At 41.3% G+C, this 17,049-nt stretch overlaps 1 protein-coding gene across 10 annotated transcripts in view; it reads right to left on the bottom strand.

Annotated features, from left to right (window-relative positions):
• The window catches only part of Atp13a3 (ATPase type 13A3), a 79,482-nt gene that overhangs the window by 54,416 nt on the left and 8,017 nt on the right, over nucleotides 1-17,049 (bottom strand). For all 10 annotated transcript variants that reach the window (XR_001233746.1, XR_001233745.1, XM_013513497.1 and 7 more), the window contains 2 exons: nucleotides 2,580-2,672; nucleotides 806-979 (listed from right to left, as the gene is read on the bottom strand). Coding sequence is in view for 8 of the 10 variants with exons in the window: in XM_013513497.1 (XP_013368951.1) it covers nucleotides 806-979; nucleotides 2,580-2,630 (225 nt within the window). In the remaining 2 variants the exon portion in view is untranslated. Of the gene's footprint in view, nucleotides 1-805; nucleotides 980-2,579; nucleotides 2,673-17,049 lie in introns of those variants that run through there.

Here is a 17,049-nt window from a genome sequence, read left to right as displayed (position 1 = left end):
GCTTGCCAAGCAGGTGCTTATGCCACTGAACTATATCCCCAGCCCCTGAGAAAACATCATTTTCTACTTTTTAAATGTTAAACCAGAACAAATTCAAGAAGTACTGCCCATTTCATGACACACTTCAGCAGTACAAATAACAATATATTCCATAAAAAACTACGAGGCTGGGCGTGGCGCCACAAGCCTGTAATCCCAGCACTTGGAGGCTGAGGCAAGAGGACCACCAGAAGCTCAAGGCCAGCCTGTGCTGCGTTGCAGAGTAACTTCAAGGCCAACCTGAACTATGACATGGTGAGATCTTGTCTCAAAAAACAAAAAAATCTTGAGTAATTCTTTCATTTGCCATCTATATACTAACAATAGATATCAAACCTCTTATAAAATGCTTGTATGTAGGGCTTCAAAAAAAACAGCCTTAAAAGGATAAAGATGTGATATGTGCATGTGCTAATGAATATACTTATTCTACATTACTAGCAAACACTAATAAAAAATTTAAGACACTAAAAAAAGGTCTTATTATGTGGCAGCATCACATAATGGACACCCAGGTGACCTGGCCAATGACAGGTCTGGGATTAGGACACTGGGAGCCGTACGAGGAAGGACTGTCCATCTCTCAGCTCCCTGTAATTTCTAACCACCATACTAATAATCAGGTCAAACACAGACACTCAGAGACACTAGACTCAACATTCCTCATTATACCGGGCAGCGTGGGCTGTTCGTGTATTTTTAACAAAGTGTACACGAAAGCATTTTACTATGGAAATAATCAGCTCCAAGAAGCATGTGGACGTACAGTTGTCCTCAGCAGCACCACGTCGCAGTCCTTGACCGCAGCTCTGACGCAGGTCGCTTTCACCCGCCACTCTGGCATCCAGTAGAGGAGGAGGAGGAGAAACCCACCGGTGCAGATCACGCCCAGAGCCACGATGGCGAGCTTCCAGCGACACAAGTTATAGCCATAAACCTCCTGCCCGGGCACGGTGACCACAGGGTTAATCATTGTGGGACACACAGGTAAGTAAGTTTAGAAGATGTTTCCAAGATGGACATTATTATCTTGTCACATAAGCTATAAATGTTTTCTCAATCTATAATCTACTCTTATACTTTATTTCTGACAAGATTGTGGTCAAAATTATACGTTTAAGTACTTAAATGCATTACTTTATAATTAACATTTTTAATAAATTTTTTTTTTCGTGACACAGTATGCTCATATTTAGTTTTTCCCACTGACAGTATTTTTATAGTTTATAGTGTTACAACATTTCTAATTTCATTCTTACATACTGTACCTTTTAAGTTCTTCCCAAAATTAACACTGTTCAGGCAGATCTTTGTTAAGTAACCTCTTTAATTTAGAATAAATTCAGATTAATAGAAAGCTGCAAAAACATTAGTGTTCCTGTATATCCCTCGTTCATCTTACTCTGCTATGAGCCTCCTGGTACGTTTGTTAAAAATCAAAGGATCAACACTGCTGCATAGTTAATCTCAGTTCTAGGATTTCACCAGTTTTTTCACTAACTTCTTATTTCTGTTGTAACGTATAATCCAGAATTTAAAATTGCATTTAGGTAGGACAGGTTTTAAATTCATTTTTGTCCAAGTGATTTACTAATTGTCCCAATACCACTATGATTGATCACTCTGCCCAAATGAGCCAAAGGAAATGCTCCCATCAACTCACCCAAGGGCTGCCAGATACACAGGTCAAACGCCCCGTTAAATTTAAATTTCAAATAAGCAGGAGTAACTTGTCTCTCATATGTAACCCCTGAGATATAGTGATATAAAGATTTATTCTTGGTTATCTGAAACTGATGTTTAACAGGATGGCTTGCATTTCACCTGACATACCTCCTACCCCCCAACAAAAGGTTAACAAGCTGTATTTTAATTAAGCTAATTTTAAACATTTTAACCCAAATTCAGAACACTTTTTTTTAGGATTATATTTAAGTATTAGCTAATATCTTAAACCAACAAATGCAAAAAAAAAAAAAAAAAATTTCTTTACTGAGTTTATTTATTTTCAATACCAGGGACAGATCAAATCCAGGAGCACTCTAAAACACCTTACCCAGCTCTTTTTATTCCTTACTTTGATACAGTCTTACTAAATTGCCCAGGCTGATCTTGAATTTGTATCCCTGCCTCAGCCTCCTGAGTAGCTGGGATCACAGGCATGCACCACTGCACCTGGCTTCCTCTGAATTGTAACAGCTGACAAGTGAAAAAGGAATGCCAATGAAAAAAGAACTATGTATCAAAACATGTATGTAACATATACACATAGAGATTTTATATTATATAATCCCAATTCAAAAATAGAAAATGACAAAGCCCGGCATGGTGGCACACGCCTGTAATCCCAGCACTCAGGAGGCTGAGGCAGGAGGATTTCTATGCGTTACATAGTGAGTTAAAGGCCAACCTGAACTACACTGCAAGCCCTTGTCTCAAAAAAACAAAACAAAAAAAAGCACCCACAGGATGAGGAAACTCCACTCCCCCAAATAAACTGCTTCTTCACACTCCCGGGCTAAACTCTGCAAGCTGGTTACCATTTCATCTTCTTGACTGTGGTTGATAGTCTTCTTTTCTTCCTTGTCCATATCCACGGTGATTTGGAAGGTCTTGTCCTTCACAACAGATAACTGAGAAGAAACAGACATACTGGTGAAAAGATTTACATTTTCTGACATCTGTCTATTAAACACAGTGCTCTAAAGTGACCTGATAATTTGATTTCTTCCCGAAGCAATGAACACCTGATGGGACAGCTCTTATAATACATGCATCAAAGTTCAACTGGTATTTTAAATAGTCATCAAAGTGCTAGCTGGTTCTTCTAAGGACAGTTTCAGTGGCGTGACAATTCTTGAACCTGCAATACTACCAGAAAACTCGGAATATTACGTTAATATTACATTAATTTCAGCAGCCTGGACCAATTAAAATTATTAGACGAGGTAGTGCAAAATCGTTTTTTATTCCTAGGTTCAGAGAAGAGCTTAGTTCAATCACCTTGAGCTAACTCTTCTTGAACTACAGTAAAGAGTAATGTACCGTAACTGAAACCTGCCCGAGTCTCTCAGAGATTATTAAATTCATTATTCAACGAACACTGACTGCGCACTGCTCCACAGAAGGAACCCTTGGCCAAGATGTGGTGACTAGGGCAGGTATACTCCTCCTGAAGAGTGCTCAATTGACCTACCTACCCCCTAGTCCATGAAGTGCCTTTCTGATCCTGACTACACATTGAAGGCTTGTCAAGGGAGAAAACTCATTAAGTCCACTAACACAGTTTTCCCTTTTATTCTGTATGTCAAATACTAAACATTTAGCTACCTAAGAGACTTGCAAGGTGTAAAATGACACTTTTACTAATTATTTATTTGTTTTGTTTTTTTTGAGACAAGGTCTCACTATGTAGTCCAGGCTGGCCTTGAACCCACTAAGTAGCCCTGGATGGCCTTGAACTTGTGGCAATCCTCCTGCCTCAGCCTCCTGAGTGCTGGGACTACAAGCCTGCACCATCACACCCAGTTAATCATTTTTTATAAATATTTTCAGAAAAATATTCCTTCACACGTAGTAAATTCAACAGTATGTTTGATTGATTTAATAATCTCTTTTTTTCACAGAAAGGACAGCTCAGGACTTGTTCTGCAGTGGTACTGGGGAAATCCAGCCTGCAGAGTGTGGAGTTGCTAGGGCAACAGTCTCCAGGGGATCAGCTTCCTCTAGGACAGAGGTGGCTGAAAACAAATTTGTTTGACTTCTCCAAGTTTCTCACAATACCAAGAAATCCTGACTCAGTCAATACACATTTCCATGTAAACCACAAGCAGTCCTCTACCTAGCTTTGTACAAGATGCTACTATTTTTGTAATAAATGATTGGTAGGTAAACCACGCTAATCACAGCCAGCATTCTGTGTCCACTAGTCCAATCAACTACGGGCCAAATTATTTAAGGAAAAAAATAATGAATATGTACAGACTTTTCCCCATTATTCCTTTAATCTATAGTATAACCGCTATGTGCACAACATTTGTGTTGTATTGGGTGTTATAAGTAATCCAGAAGTCATTCAAAGTATATGGGAAGATATGCACTTCAGATGAAGTGCAAATACTACACTATTATAAATAAGGAACTTAAATATCCTCTGACTTTGCTTATCTGATGAGCAATCTTCCAGGTATCAAGAGACAACCATGTCTAAAACAGTATCAGTAACCAATAATGTGGCACCAGTATAGATAAAACCCACACAAGCAAATGCACATCCAAAATAATTTTACAGAACATTAAAGGTCTTGCTCTGAAAAGCTTTAGATTGACTGGATCATGGGTGTGTGATACTGGGTTAGCCCACTGATTAGGTTAGCACAGTTCTCAGTGTTGGTGATGGATTTACTGAAGAGAGAAGAGCCACCCTGGGTATGGGTGACACCAACCAGTAGTATTGTACCCTGGGTGGAATAAAAAGGAAAAGGAGGGAGGTTCACTGCTTCCAGCCTACCACACCATGAACCACTTCTCTACCATGCTGCCCTGCCTTGGAGCCAGCCGAGTGAAATCTATACAAGATGTGAGCCAGAATAAACCTCTCCTCCTTTAACTTGTTGGTGTCAGGTGTTTTGTCCCAGCAATGACAGTCAGACAAGCCAACCTCCACAGAATATAGCGGACACTACCTTTCTCATTTCAGATCCCATATTTCTACTCATCTATCCAGCATACAGCAGTATGAATATGATTGGCACTCAGAAAACCTGCTCAATACATGAATATATACCCTGATGCTAAGACAGCGGTAGCTATTTTTATGTGATAAATGCAAAGCCAAAGTGCCAAATGCAGAATTTTAAACTAATCCCATACATAAAACTTGAAACTGCTTGATGTTTTATCATCAGCCATATAACCACTAAAAATAATGGACTCAGTGCCACTGTGGAATAGTAGTCTTGAGGTCTATCTTCTCCAAAACAAGCCACACTACCATATAGAGTCCTTAGGACAATGTACTAACAATTTTTTCATGGTGTTTAGGCCCTAAAGTGCACTCCAAGAGTTGTTCACTATGGTAATAATGATCCCTTCAAATCAATATAAACTGAGGCGGCAATTACTCTCAAGCACTACACCTGCTGCTGCTTCTGCTGTAAACCATGAAAAAATGCAAGAAGCCCAGCTTCTTCCCCTGTGAAAAGGATCAGCAGGCAATGCCTGCCCATGCCTACCTAAAAGATAAGGCAGCAGCCTTGTGCCTGACACCTCCCTATAAAGAACTGTATGAGACTAGGGCTCACACACCTTGGTTAGAGATTTTAGAACCCAAGGATCACAACTCAAGGTTCACTAGTCATCCAAATGTTATCTTCCTTTCTCATCACACTACCTATACACTTCCTGAAGAGAGAGATTACTTCAAATGTTGATATGAAGAGATTTCTGCTCCCAACCATCACGGAGTAACATGATTCAGATCTGCCTACTTTCCCCAAACCACCCCCAAACAGGCAAAATACATCACTGTTTCCAAGGAACGGGATAGTACGCAATGAAGGAAAGTTTAAGAGTTGTTCTTCGGTTTTCCCATTTTCCAGTCTAAAAGGTGTTTCCCTGCAAGGAGTCGGAGCAGAGTCCAGGGGAAGCCAGGGGCCTCCCCAAAGTGGACACAAAGCTGAGAGTTCAGGGAGGCATCACAGCAGCAGTGTCAGAGGTCAGATCACCAGGGGATGTGTACAAGGAAAGACCCTTAGGTCTTCAGCTAACTCCTGACCAGCACCAGGAAGAGAGAGAAGGAAAACTCAACTGACCAAAACAAAGGAAAAAAAAAAAAAGAAAAGAAAGAGACAAGAAAAAATAACAAGTTGACTGGCTGAAACCTAACAGTATCAGCTGCCACCTTAGATATAAATGATCTAAACACAGCAATGAAGCTGGGTGTGGTAATGCTTGTGATACCAGCACTCAGGAGATGGAGAAAGGAAGGTACAAGGCTAGGCTGGATAACACAGATCTGTCAATAAAACAAAACAGAAAACCTCCAAAGGCAAAGACTATGACTGTATGTTAAAACACAGGATGCTACCTGTCAGAAGTCTTTTATTCAGTTCTTGGGAGGCAGGGGTTTGCTGGGGATTGAATCCAGGGTCTTTACACTGAGTTATGTGCCCAGCAGTTTATCACTTTTGTTTGTTTGTTTGTTTGTCTAACTGTGAGATAGGGTGGGTGTTTCTAAATCCCTAAACTATCCTGGCTTAGCTTGAATTTGAGATCCTCTTGTCTCAGCCTCCCAAAGCGCTGGGATTATAGGCATGGACCATTATAAAGGCTCCACAAATTCACTTTAAATGTTAAGGCACAACAAGGTTAAAAGTCAGAGGAAAGAAAATATACCATGTAAACACTATTCAAAATCAAGTTGGAAAAAATGTAGTCATTTCACAATGAGAAGGGGGTCAATTCATTAAGATAAAACAACAACCCCAAACATGTATGCATGTAAGACTTTCAATATATACAAAGCAAAACAGAAACATGAAAATGCAAAGAGAAATTCACAATTATCGGAGATTTCTGTTCACTAATCCTCTCAAAAATAGACAAGTAGCTTACAAAAACCTAAAACCTGAACAACACTAAATCAACGGGAGTGGGCATATACAGAACACTCCACAAAACTACAGGATAGATGTTCTTTTAACATGTACACAAAGCATTTGCCAAAGCTTGGTGTGTAATCCCACCACTCAGAAGTCTGAAGCAGGAAGATCACAAATTCCAAGTCAGCCTGGCTACATAGTGACTTCAAGGCCAGCCTGGACTACATGGTGAGACCCTGTCTCAAAAAAACCAGCAACAACAACAACAACAACAAAAACCCTATACAATGACTAAAGTCATAAAAACAATGTTCTTCACATGATAGAATTACATCAGATACCATAACAAAAACACAGGAGAAAATTCCTAAATATCTGGAAATAAAATATACTCCTAAAATTTATGGGCCAAAGAAATTAAAGAAGAAAATACAAAATGCATTGAACTGAACTGAAGTGAGGATGTAACGTATGAAACTGTGCAGGAAGCCACTACGACAATACTCAGAGAAAACCAAAAGCACCGCATCCAGCATCTACAGGAAGAATAGTTCATCCTCAGTACCCACCTGGACAGCAGCAGACGGCACAGGGGGGACACAGGAAACTACTAAAGGGAAAAAAGGTCCTGAGAAGAAATCAGTGAAATAAAAAATAGAAAAAAGCCAATAAAACCAAAAGCTGATTCTTTGAAAGCCAATAATCTCTGGCTAGACACATCACGGAGTTCCAGGTGGGGAAAGATGGAAATTACTAACCAGAGAGTAAGAAGGGAGATGTCAAAAAGATGCTGTGGAGCAGGAGGGTAACGAAGGAATTTAATGAATAATGCCACACATGCAGGTCTGAAGTTCTCCCACATAAAAAATTTTTAATATATAAAAAAAAGAATCTTTACTGCTCAGGGGGTGGCCATGAATGGGTAACTGCTGAAGCTGAGCTGAAAGCTGAGTGAGGAGGTACACGATTCATTGTACGAACCTTTTTGCATTTTAACATACAAACACTGTCCATAACAGCAGTTCTGTACATGAGAGCCACCATCTGAAGCTTTCAGAAAGGACATTTCCAGGAGATCTTCATTCCTGGCACAAAAGGCCATAAATCTTGAGAAGCCACTGTTCCTACTCTGCCCCCACCCAACACTGGAAATTGGACCCAGGCCTGCCCAGTGAACTATATCCCAAGTCCTTTTTCTAAACACAGAGTCTCATTAAGTCCCTAACTTCCCCAGGCTGGTCTTGAACTTGCCATTTCCTGCCTCAGCCTCCCAGAGTGCTGGGATTAGAGGTGCGCACCACACCATGCTTCCAGAGACTCTTAATTCACTAGCCCTTGCTGGTGGCTCCAGTCTGATTCTTCTCTACCATTTCTTAGCCATTGCCTAGAAATAGAAATGCCCCCCCCCACCTGTGTAAACCCTACTGTCCAAGGCAGAGTGCATTCATAAACAACAAACGTGCATTTTAAATTTTTAGAAAAGGGGCTGATACTAAAGTTCACTATTTTCATTTACACCATATACTCTGTAACTAAAAATTTCTTTAAATCTCTTGAACAAGTTCTCCTTAGTTCAGGAGAACCACAATCCCATCTCATTACTACGCTTAAAACATGTCAGTTACTTTTAAGTGAGCTATCCGCCTTCAACTTATTTTTGTACTTTTCTAAATTATTAACCATATTTTAGGAGCCTTTTTACAAATGTTCATTCTCCTCAATTTAGTTGCTTTTAATGTCATAATTGTTAAATCTTACTAAATTTTAAGGTAAAAATGCTACAAATTTAAATAAAGACTTGCTCTAAAAACCACCAATTATTATTCACTTTGAACATATCATACATCTTATAGGGAATTACCTAGAATTCACCCTTCACATAAACTTTCAGAAAACCTCAACAAGACAAATGCAATAGTGCTTTCACTTAAAACATGCATACTGTAAAGGTAAAACTTAAATTTTAACACATACATAAACAGCCTTTAGCATCATTTCAATAATTCCATAAGGATAAAGAACTGTATGAAAATATCTTAAATGCACTGCCTAGTAAGATGCATGCTAAGTACCATCCCACCCTGTATCAAAGTAAGACGTGAGGCATAGCAACAAACTTCTAAAACATACTTGACAAAGAAGACAGCAATTCTGGTGCTTTGCTGGATGTGTATTTTTAAATCAATTTCTACAACACAGAAAATGAAGAAAATTTCTTACTCACAGCACTTAGTATTCTTCCTCTCAACTGCTGATATTAACAGAGTTTTCTGAACGCTGGCTCTTATTAAAAATAAAACTAAGCACAAAAATCCATTCCAAGATGACTATTTTATGCCAAATAATTCTGATTTGATTCTGTTTTGACTGCATCCAAATGATTAAGACACGAAGTCAGGATTCTAAGATGCACTGGTTTTCGATGGGTGCAGAGGATGTCCAGGCTCAGGGTCACCACACTGTCGCTCACCAGAATCCCTCGCATGTGAATGACTTGCACCTTGCTGGCTCACTCAGTTTTCCTTCCACAGTGCGGGCCAAGCCTTGATGTTATCTAGGAAGCAAGGAGCTCACAGCCCATTGTGCTTAGCCAAACCCTTCCTTGAAAATACAATGACCCTGATTCGCTGCACAAGTGAAAGGGCAGTGCAGAATAAAGTGAAGCTATGGGGAACAGGTCCCACTGAACGCATGCAATGCTTGTGTGTGGAAGTTTACTTCTTTCTTCTAGGTCAAATACTGACTAATGAAGATTTTAAGCACAGGCGGTTGGGGATTTAGCTCAGTGGCACAGTGCCTACCTGGCAAGCGCAAGGTCATGAGTTCAATTTCCAGTACCGGAAAAAAAAAATTGTAAGCACAATCCTTAGCCTAGGCTAAGGAGTCATCAGATCTTGTTCCTTAAAAAGGCTGGCTGCCGCAGGCTCGGCAATTCCCAAACCACTCGCATCTGCCTCCCTTATGAGCTCCTCATGCACTCCTGTAATAGTTCACTGCACAGAGTACTGGTTCTTTTTAAAAAAGAAAAATCTGCCGGGTGGAGTGATGCTCACCTGTAATCCCAGCACTTGGGAGGCTAGGGCAGGAGGATCCTTGCGAGAACAAGGCCAGCCTGGGCTACATAAGTGAGTTCAAGGCCAGCCTGAACTGCATAATGGTCCCAAAAAGACAATTAAAAAAAGAAAGAAAGAAAGAAAAAAAGAAGAGGAAAGAGAAAAATCTACGTATTGCCTAGAGTTCCTACGTAGGAAATTTCAAGAGGCAATTTAAAAAATGATCTGCAATTTGTGTAAAACTTTAAGCAAAGCAATTCTGATTAACACATTTTTTTTATTTAGTGCTTTATTTCAGTCTACTTGCCATCTCTAACAAGGCTAAAGTAAAAAGAACAACTTCATTCAAAGTTCACAAAACTAAATAAATACTAAAGCAATGAAAGCAATTGAGCTTTCCAATGGAGCTTTTATACTTGAGTACACACAGTTCTGCAATTTTAAAATTTAAAACTACTGAGGCTTCTGGGACACCTTGTATTGTTCAATGATAAAAGGAATCATCTCAGTTTGTTCTACAGTTCTAGACAGCATTGTGCTGTAAATTAATCATACCAACTAATGTAAAATAAAAATTTGATAAACCTATTTTTAGAGGCCACACAAAGAATTGGGGTTGTGATGACGCACACCTGTCATCCCAGCACCCTGAGGCTGAGGCAGGAGGATCACAAGTTCAAGCCCAGCTTGGGCAATTTAGGAAGACCCTAACCTCAAATTTTAAAAATTTTTTTAAAAAGGGGGCTGAGGATATTGCTCCGTGCAAAAGCCCTAGGTTCAAGTACCAATACAAATGCCACTCAAAGGTTTTCAATTATCAATGGCAATTAGAAGTCTCCACATTTTACTATTTGCAAATTTGTAGCATTCACAGCAACTAAGATCATGACCTATAATTCACAAGAAGTTCTACCTTTTACAACTCAAGTAACATATGCCCTAATACACATAAAATCCTACTTAACAACCCCAGCTTCAGTACCTATGCAAATATTTACATCAAAACAGTAGAAAGAAAACCTGTGTCTTCCAACTACACTAAACACTGTGACATGTGACAACTCTATGAGGGCTCAACTTAAAACTTCAAGTCAGCTCAAGTAACAATAAGAATGACATAATATAATTTAATGAATACATGGAAATTTTACAAGGATACCAACAAAATTTTAACAAAGCTCTACTCAATACCCACTTTATCACTTCCCATCTAGGACTTTCTCTTATAATACACGCTTTTGTCTTTGTGTTTAGCCTTAAGGAGGACCATTGTATACAATACACACCAAACCAAGACTATTTACATTTGTGAAGTCTTTGAATAATTACACTTTTTTGTATGTTACACAACAATGTGACAGTTAAAATAAGTTATAATTAGGAAAGATAACATAATTATGTAGATAGAGATCAATATAAAAAGTTTAGTCTGCACTACCATTCCTGCATACCTCTTTATCACTTCCATGTAAAAAGGAAAGTAACCTTTTAACATTCAGACACCTCATTTTCCACCCCACAAGGTTAACTATCATCATAAGACAAAATAGTAGTATTTGATCTAATTATATCACACTTAGCAAAAAGGGAAAAGTTATCTGTGGACTGACAAATGATATCCTCATTTTACTCTTTTTGAGACAGGGTCTAGCTATGTAATTCAGGCTGACCATGAACTCACTATGTAGCCCACGCTGGCCTCAAACTCAAAGCAATCCTCCTGCCTCAGCCTTCCGAGTGATAGGATTACAGGTGTGTGCCACCATTTATATTACTTTAAAAAACTGTACAAAAATCACTGATACATATCCTCGTAAAAGTTTATACCCTTCAAATATATACATACTTTTTTTTGAGAGAGTGTCTCACTATGTATTTGAGGCTGGCCATTAGCTCACTATGTAGCCTAGGCTAGCCTTGAACTCACAGCAATCCTCTTGGCTCAGCCTCCCAAGTGCTGGGATTATAGGCATATATGCCACCACGTCAGGCATATACTTAAAATTGTCTGAGCTATTTTGGTCCTAAAATGTTCCTCCCGTATGAGACTTTTGGCAACTGTACCTTCCAAGTTAAGGGTTAAAATGTTACAATGGCAAGGCAGATTTCCAATCTCACCATCTGCTGTGAAAAGTGTGGCAGCAAGCAATGAAACAGACTTGTCCTACAGACCCAAACAATTAAAACTGGCAGAACCAAAGTGGCCTAGAAAGAAAATTGCCACCTACAGCTAAGGTCATGGGAAGCCAAATCTATCAGTACGCTGGTGTTAATGGCTACCTCTAAGTTGGGGTAGGAGGCAGGGAAAACCTAAGTGCTTTGTGAATGCTCCTTCCAGAAGGAAGACAGTCCAATTTGGCTGCATGTGTACCTAAACTTCTATCTACAGTGCTGGGCCAACGCAGCTCTACCGCATTGTTATTCATGCCTGATGTCATGCTTAAGTCAGTTTATGTCAGGGAGGAGAAGCTAATGGTGCTGGAGTCAGTCCCCACCTCAGCAAGCAGATTTCCATGAAACTACTGCTGCTTCGATTTACCTATGCCCTCTACATGTGACTCAGCTGAGGAAAAATGTTGGCCCACAATACAAAATAAACAGCAGCAAATCTTTTTTTATCAAACTAATTCATCTCTGAAGGATTAGGTGAGCACATATGCCAGTTTCATTACTAGATTAGAAATAAGTGGATATACAATCTCCCCCTCACTCCAAAACAAAAACAACACAGAAGGCATGCATCAGTAACAGTAACTGACACGTGTACAGGGAAACTTAGTTACTTTCACAGGCACCTACTCACTAGTTTTCAAACACCATTTTTTTTTTGGAAACAAGAAGAAAAATCACCTCCACTGAACCACGAATAGCATTTCTCATTTCTTTAGATCAGTGATGGCGTATCTTTTAGAGACTGAGCGCCCAAACTGCAACCAAAAAACCCACTTATTTATCACAAAGTGCTAACACTGCAACTGTACCTGAATGTCCAATGCTGGGCTTCGGGGTAATGTTGGCTCCAGCGGACAGAGAGGGCTCTGAGCGCCCTCCATAGCACACCTGCCACAGGTTTGCCACCACTGCTCTCTGAAGTCAGGCAGCAATAACTACATTTACAAGCCTCACCAACAAATTGAGGAACAGATATAGGCCACATCATCTTTCAAGGGGTTATCTTCTAAGATTTTATTTGAAAGCCAGTTACACCAAATGCAGCTTAAGTGCGCTTTCGTATGAAAAACAGTAATCACGCCCCAAGATGCACCACAGATCCTCTCTCGGTACACCTCCCACACTCTGCTGAACTGCAGGTCACACCAGGCCACCCTGGGTTGTCGGACAAGGACCCAGGTTATCAACCATTGGCTCCTCTGCCTTGAGGCTCCTCTTTCTCACAACCTTGTCCAGGGAAAAGGACAGCACTCGGTATCTCTGGTGGCAACCAGCAAATCAGCATCCTCAGCAATGACCTCACAAGCTCCAGATCCAGATCCAACTAATAACTATACACGCTTGCAAGAAGTTTAAGAAATTCCCTATGTTCAACCAGACATGGTGGCACATGCCTGTGTCCCCTTCACTCTGGAAGAGACTGCGACTAAGTCCAGCCTGGGAAATTCAGAGAAACTTAGGAGAACTGTCTCCAGTTAAAAAAAATAAAGGGTTGGAATGTAGTTCCGTGTGGAGGCCCAGGGTTCCATCACCAGTATAAGTAACTAAGGAAATAAATGAACTGTTTTCATTCAATAGCTTCCCACTGCTGGTAAGAATACCTTCAAAATAAATTTTCAAAGGCCATCCCCTGGTTGCATAAATAGAAGACATATTAAGATAACAAAGTTAAGAAGCCTTGGGGGCTGGGGATTTAGCTGAGTGGCACAGCACCTGCCTGGCAAGCACGAGGTTGTGAGTTCGATTCCCGGTGGGGGGGGGAAGAAACCTTGCCGGGAATGGTGGCACATGCCTATAATCCCAGCACTTGGGAAGCTGAGGCAAGAGGATCGTTGCGAGTTCGAGACGAGCCTGGGCTACAAAGTGAGCTCAAGGCCAGCCTGAACTGCATAGTGAGACCCTGTCTCAAAACAAACAAACAAACAAACAAAATAACTAACAAAAGAAGCCTTTCTCCAGCAACACTGTGAAGTCTCACGTTGTCCAAGACCATGTCTTTCCTTACCACTGTGCTGGAAGGGAGGCCCAGTCTGGCTCTAAAGAGAGTCAAAACAAATGGTGCACCCTGCAACCCTCAGAAGCTGCCCCTGCAACAGCACCCTTCACCTCCTCCGACCCTCCCGTCCCAGAGGATACAGCCTGCAGGCCCTCACACAGCCCACCACCCGAACCCCATCCTTCCTTAAGAACATCTCCCTCCTCCACTTCAGTCTGGCTGACCGGCTCCCGCTTGTCCTTTCAGAGCCAGACGAAGCCATCACGATCTCTCATTGCCCCTTTCACATCTGCACATGGCAGAGCCTCAACCATGAAACTGAATGCACAGACGGAAAGCCACAGGGCTGGAAACCAGGCCTCCACCCCACAGTACAGCAGAAAGGCTACACGGGGCATGACCAGGTGAGGAGAGGTGGGTGACACTTGCAACAAGGTAAGTTTGGTCCTGGGCATGCTCCTCAGTCCATCAGCCTGCACCTCTCCTGCTCTCTGCCCAGACCCCTCATGACGTTCTGGACATTTACACAAGTCGCACCTTAGCACTTCGTCCTCAGTGACAGCTGATCCACTGAGTTAACACAGCTGCTCAAAGCCAGGTTTGGTGGCCCTTGGCTGTAATCCCAACGGGCTGAGGCATAAAGATCACTGCTGAGTTCAAGGTCAGTTAGACTACACTGACAGTTAGACCCTGTCTCAACAAGCAAGCTAACAGACCTGAGCTGACTCCCCACAACACAGAAAGGACAAAGCAGAGGTGGTGAGCGGGCACCGCAGCCAGCCGTGCCCACAGCCAGCCCTGTCTCTCAACCCTGCACCCTCCGTCCCTGCACAGCAGCTGGCTCTGCAGCTACGGCGACCCTGCAGAGCACCTGTTAGAAACCAGAGGGTTCACTTTTCACCCTTATAGACAGAGGCTCACCAACATGTTCAGCCGTGAACTTAAAACAGTGCCTATACGGTAGCCAAGCAGTCCCTTGACATCTATTCTCAAAATGCTGCTTAATTAGAAAATGAAAAACTGCCGGGCATGGTGGCGCATGCCTGTAATCCCAGCACTCGGGAGGCTAAGGCAGGAGGATCCTTGCAAGTTCGAGACCAGCCTGGGCTACAAAGTGAGCTCAAGTCCAGCCTGAACTACATAGCGAGACCCTGTCTCAAAAAGACAAACAAAAAAAAGAAAAAGAAAAAGGCAAACTAAGTGAAAAGACAAAGATGTTGTCCAAGTATGCTAATATTTCAAAATACATCTACAAATAATGAATCAGCATTCGAGCAAAAGATGACTGGTTTATTTCTATTACTTCTGAATTCATAAAAACTTATTTGCAAGGATTTTATTCCTTAGCAGGCGCCAATTACTAGACTAAAAAGCTAGTGATTACAATATTTTTTTTGTATGAGGAACTGAACTCACTAACTCACGCTTTCCAGGCAGGCACTGTGCTGCTGAGCTAATTCCTCAGCTACATTTTTTCTTTTTGAGGGGGCGGCCAGAGCAGGCAAGGGGGACATGGTCTAGCTATATAATTTAGGCTGGCCTTGGACTCACTATGTAGTCCAGTTTGGCTTTTGTCTCACGGTGATCCTCCTACCTCAGGCTCCTCAGTGCTAGGATTATACATGCCACCATACCTGGCCTCAAAAATTTAACTTCTAATCTCAAGGAGCTAAATCTAGTAGGGTAGACATGTAAGTAAACAAACATACATCTAACAAAACGGTGAGTAAGTAATGGGGCAACAATGTGGCCCAAAGAAAACTCATACACCCCAATGGTGGGAATGTAAATTAGTATACCACTACAAACAACAGTGCACAGGGTTCCGAAAAAACAAAACAAAAAAACAACAGAGCTACCATAAAATCAGCAATGCCATCACTGGCATGTACCCAGAGGAAATGAAATTAGTACGGCAGACATCGGGATGGTGTGCTGCAGGATTACTCACAACAGCCAGAAATGGAAAGGACCTATGTGTCCACCAACTGACAGAGAAAAACTAACACAAATGCATAACAGAGTACTATTCAGCCATAAATAAAGAAACCATGTCACCTGGTGACGTGGATGGAACTATATGTTTTACGGAACTGTATGTTATGGAACTGTATGTATGACAACATGGATGGAACTGTGTGTATTATGTTAATGAAATAAGCTGGCACAGAAAGACAAATACTGTGTGATCCCACTCCTATGTGGAATATAAAGTCAACTGCAGCTGGCCATAGTGGTGCACACTTGTAATCCCAGTACTCTGGGAAGCTAAGGCAGTCGGAGCAACTCAGCAATTTAGAGCTGATCAAAAAAAAATTTTTAGAAGAACTGAGAATGTAGCTCACTGAAAAGGTCCTACTAGGGGCTGGGAATTTAGCTCAGCGGCAAAGTGCCTGCCTGGCAAGCGCAAGGTCGTGAGTTCAGTTCCTGGTACCGGAGAAAAACCAAAAAAAAAAAAGAAAAGGTCCTACTAAGCTCAATCTGCACTACTACCACCAAAAAAGGTCGATCTCATAGAGGTTGAGATTACTGTTTTCCAGGGGCTGTGGACAGCAGCAGGTAGGGCAGCTCAGGGGACAGTTAGAGAGACAGAAGCTCTGGTGTCCACTGCAGAGTAAGGTAGTCAAAGGCCATGACAGTACACACCAAAAAAGCTAAGGACACTGAGATAATGTTTTTGTATAGAAATAATAAATGTCTGAGAAAATGTTCATTAATATTGAAGATATACGTACACAAATAAAATACTATACGGTACTATATAAATAGACAAATTCCAATTGTCAACTAAAACAAATTTTTAAAAAGCCCGAATAGGGTCGCCAGGTGTGCTAGTGCACACCAATAATCCTAGCACTTGGCAGGCTGAGGTAGGACTGCTGCAAGTTCGAGGCCAGCCTAAGCTACATAGTGAGTTCATGGACAGGCTAAACTATACAGTGAGACCCGGTCTCAAAAAACCAAAACCAAAATCAAAAAAATCCAAGTAGGGTTGGGGTTGTGGCTCAGTGGTAGGGCTCTTGCCTTGCACACCACACACACACACACACACACACACACACACAATCCAAACAGAAACTAAGGCAGAATCTATACATGAAAAATCTTAAAAAAATAAGAAGGGCTCAGGATATAGCTCAGCAGCACAGCATCTGCCTGGCAAGTGCAAGGTCCTGACTTTGATTCC

The sequence above is a fragment of the Chinchilla lanigera genome, unplaced genomic scaffold, assembly GCF_000276665.1.
Source record: "Chinchilla lanigera isolate Chin_1 unplaced genomic scaffold, ChiLan1.0 scaffold00019, whole genome shotgun sequence".
In the NCBI taxonomy this organism is placed as follows: Eukaryota; Metazoa; Chordata; class Mammalia; order Rodentia; family Chinchillidae; genus Chinchilla; species Chinchilla lanigera.
The sequence above is the reverse complement of the archived record's forward strand: the minus strand, read 5'-3'. Positions and strand labels throughout refer to the sequence as shown.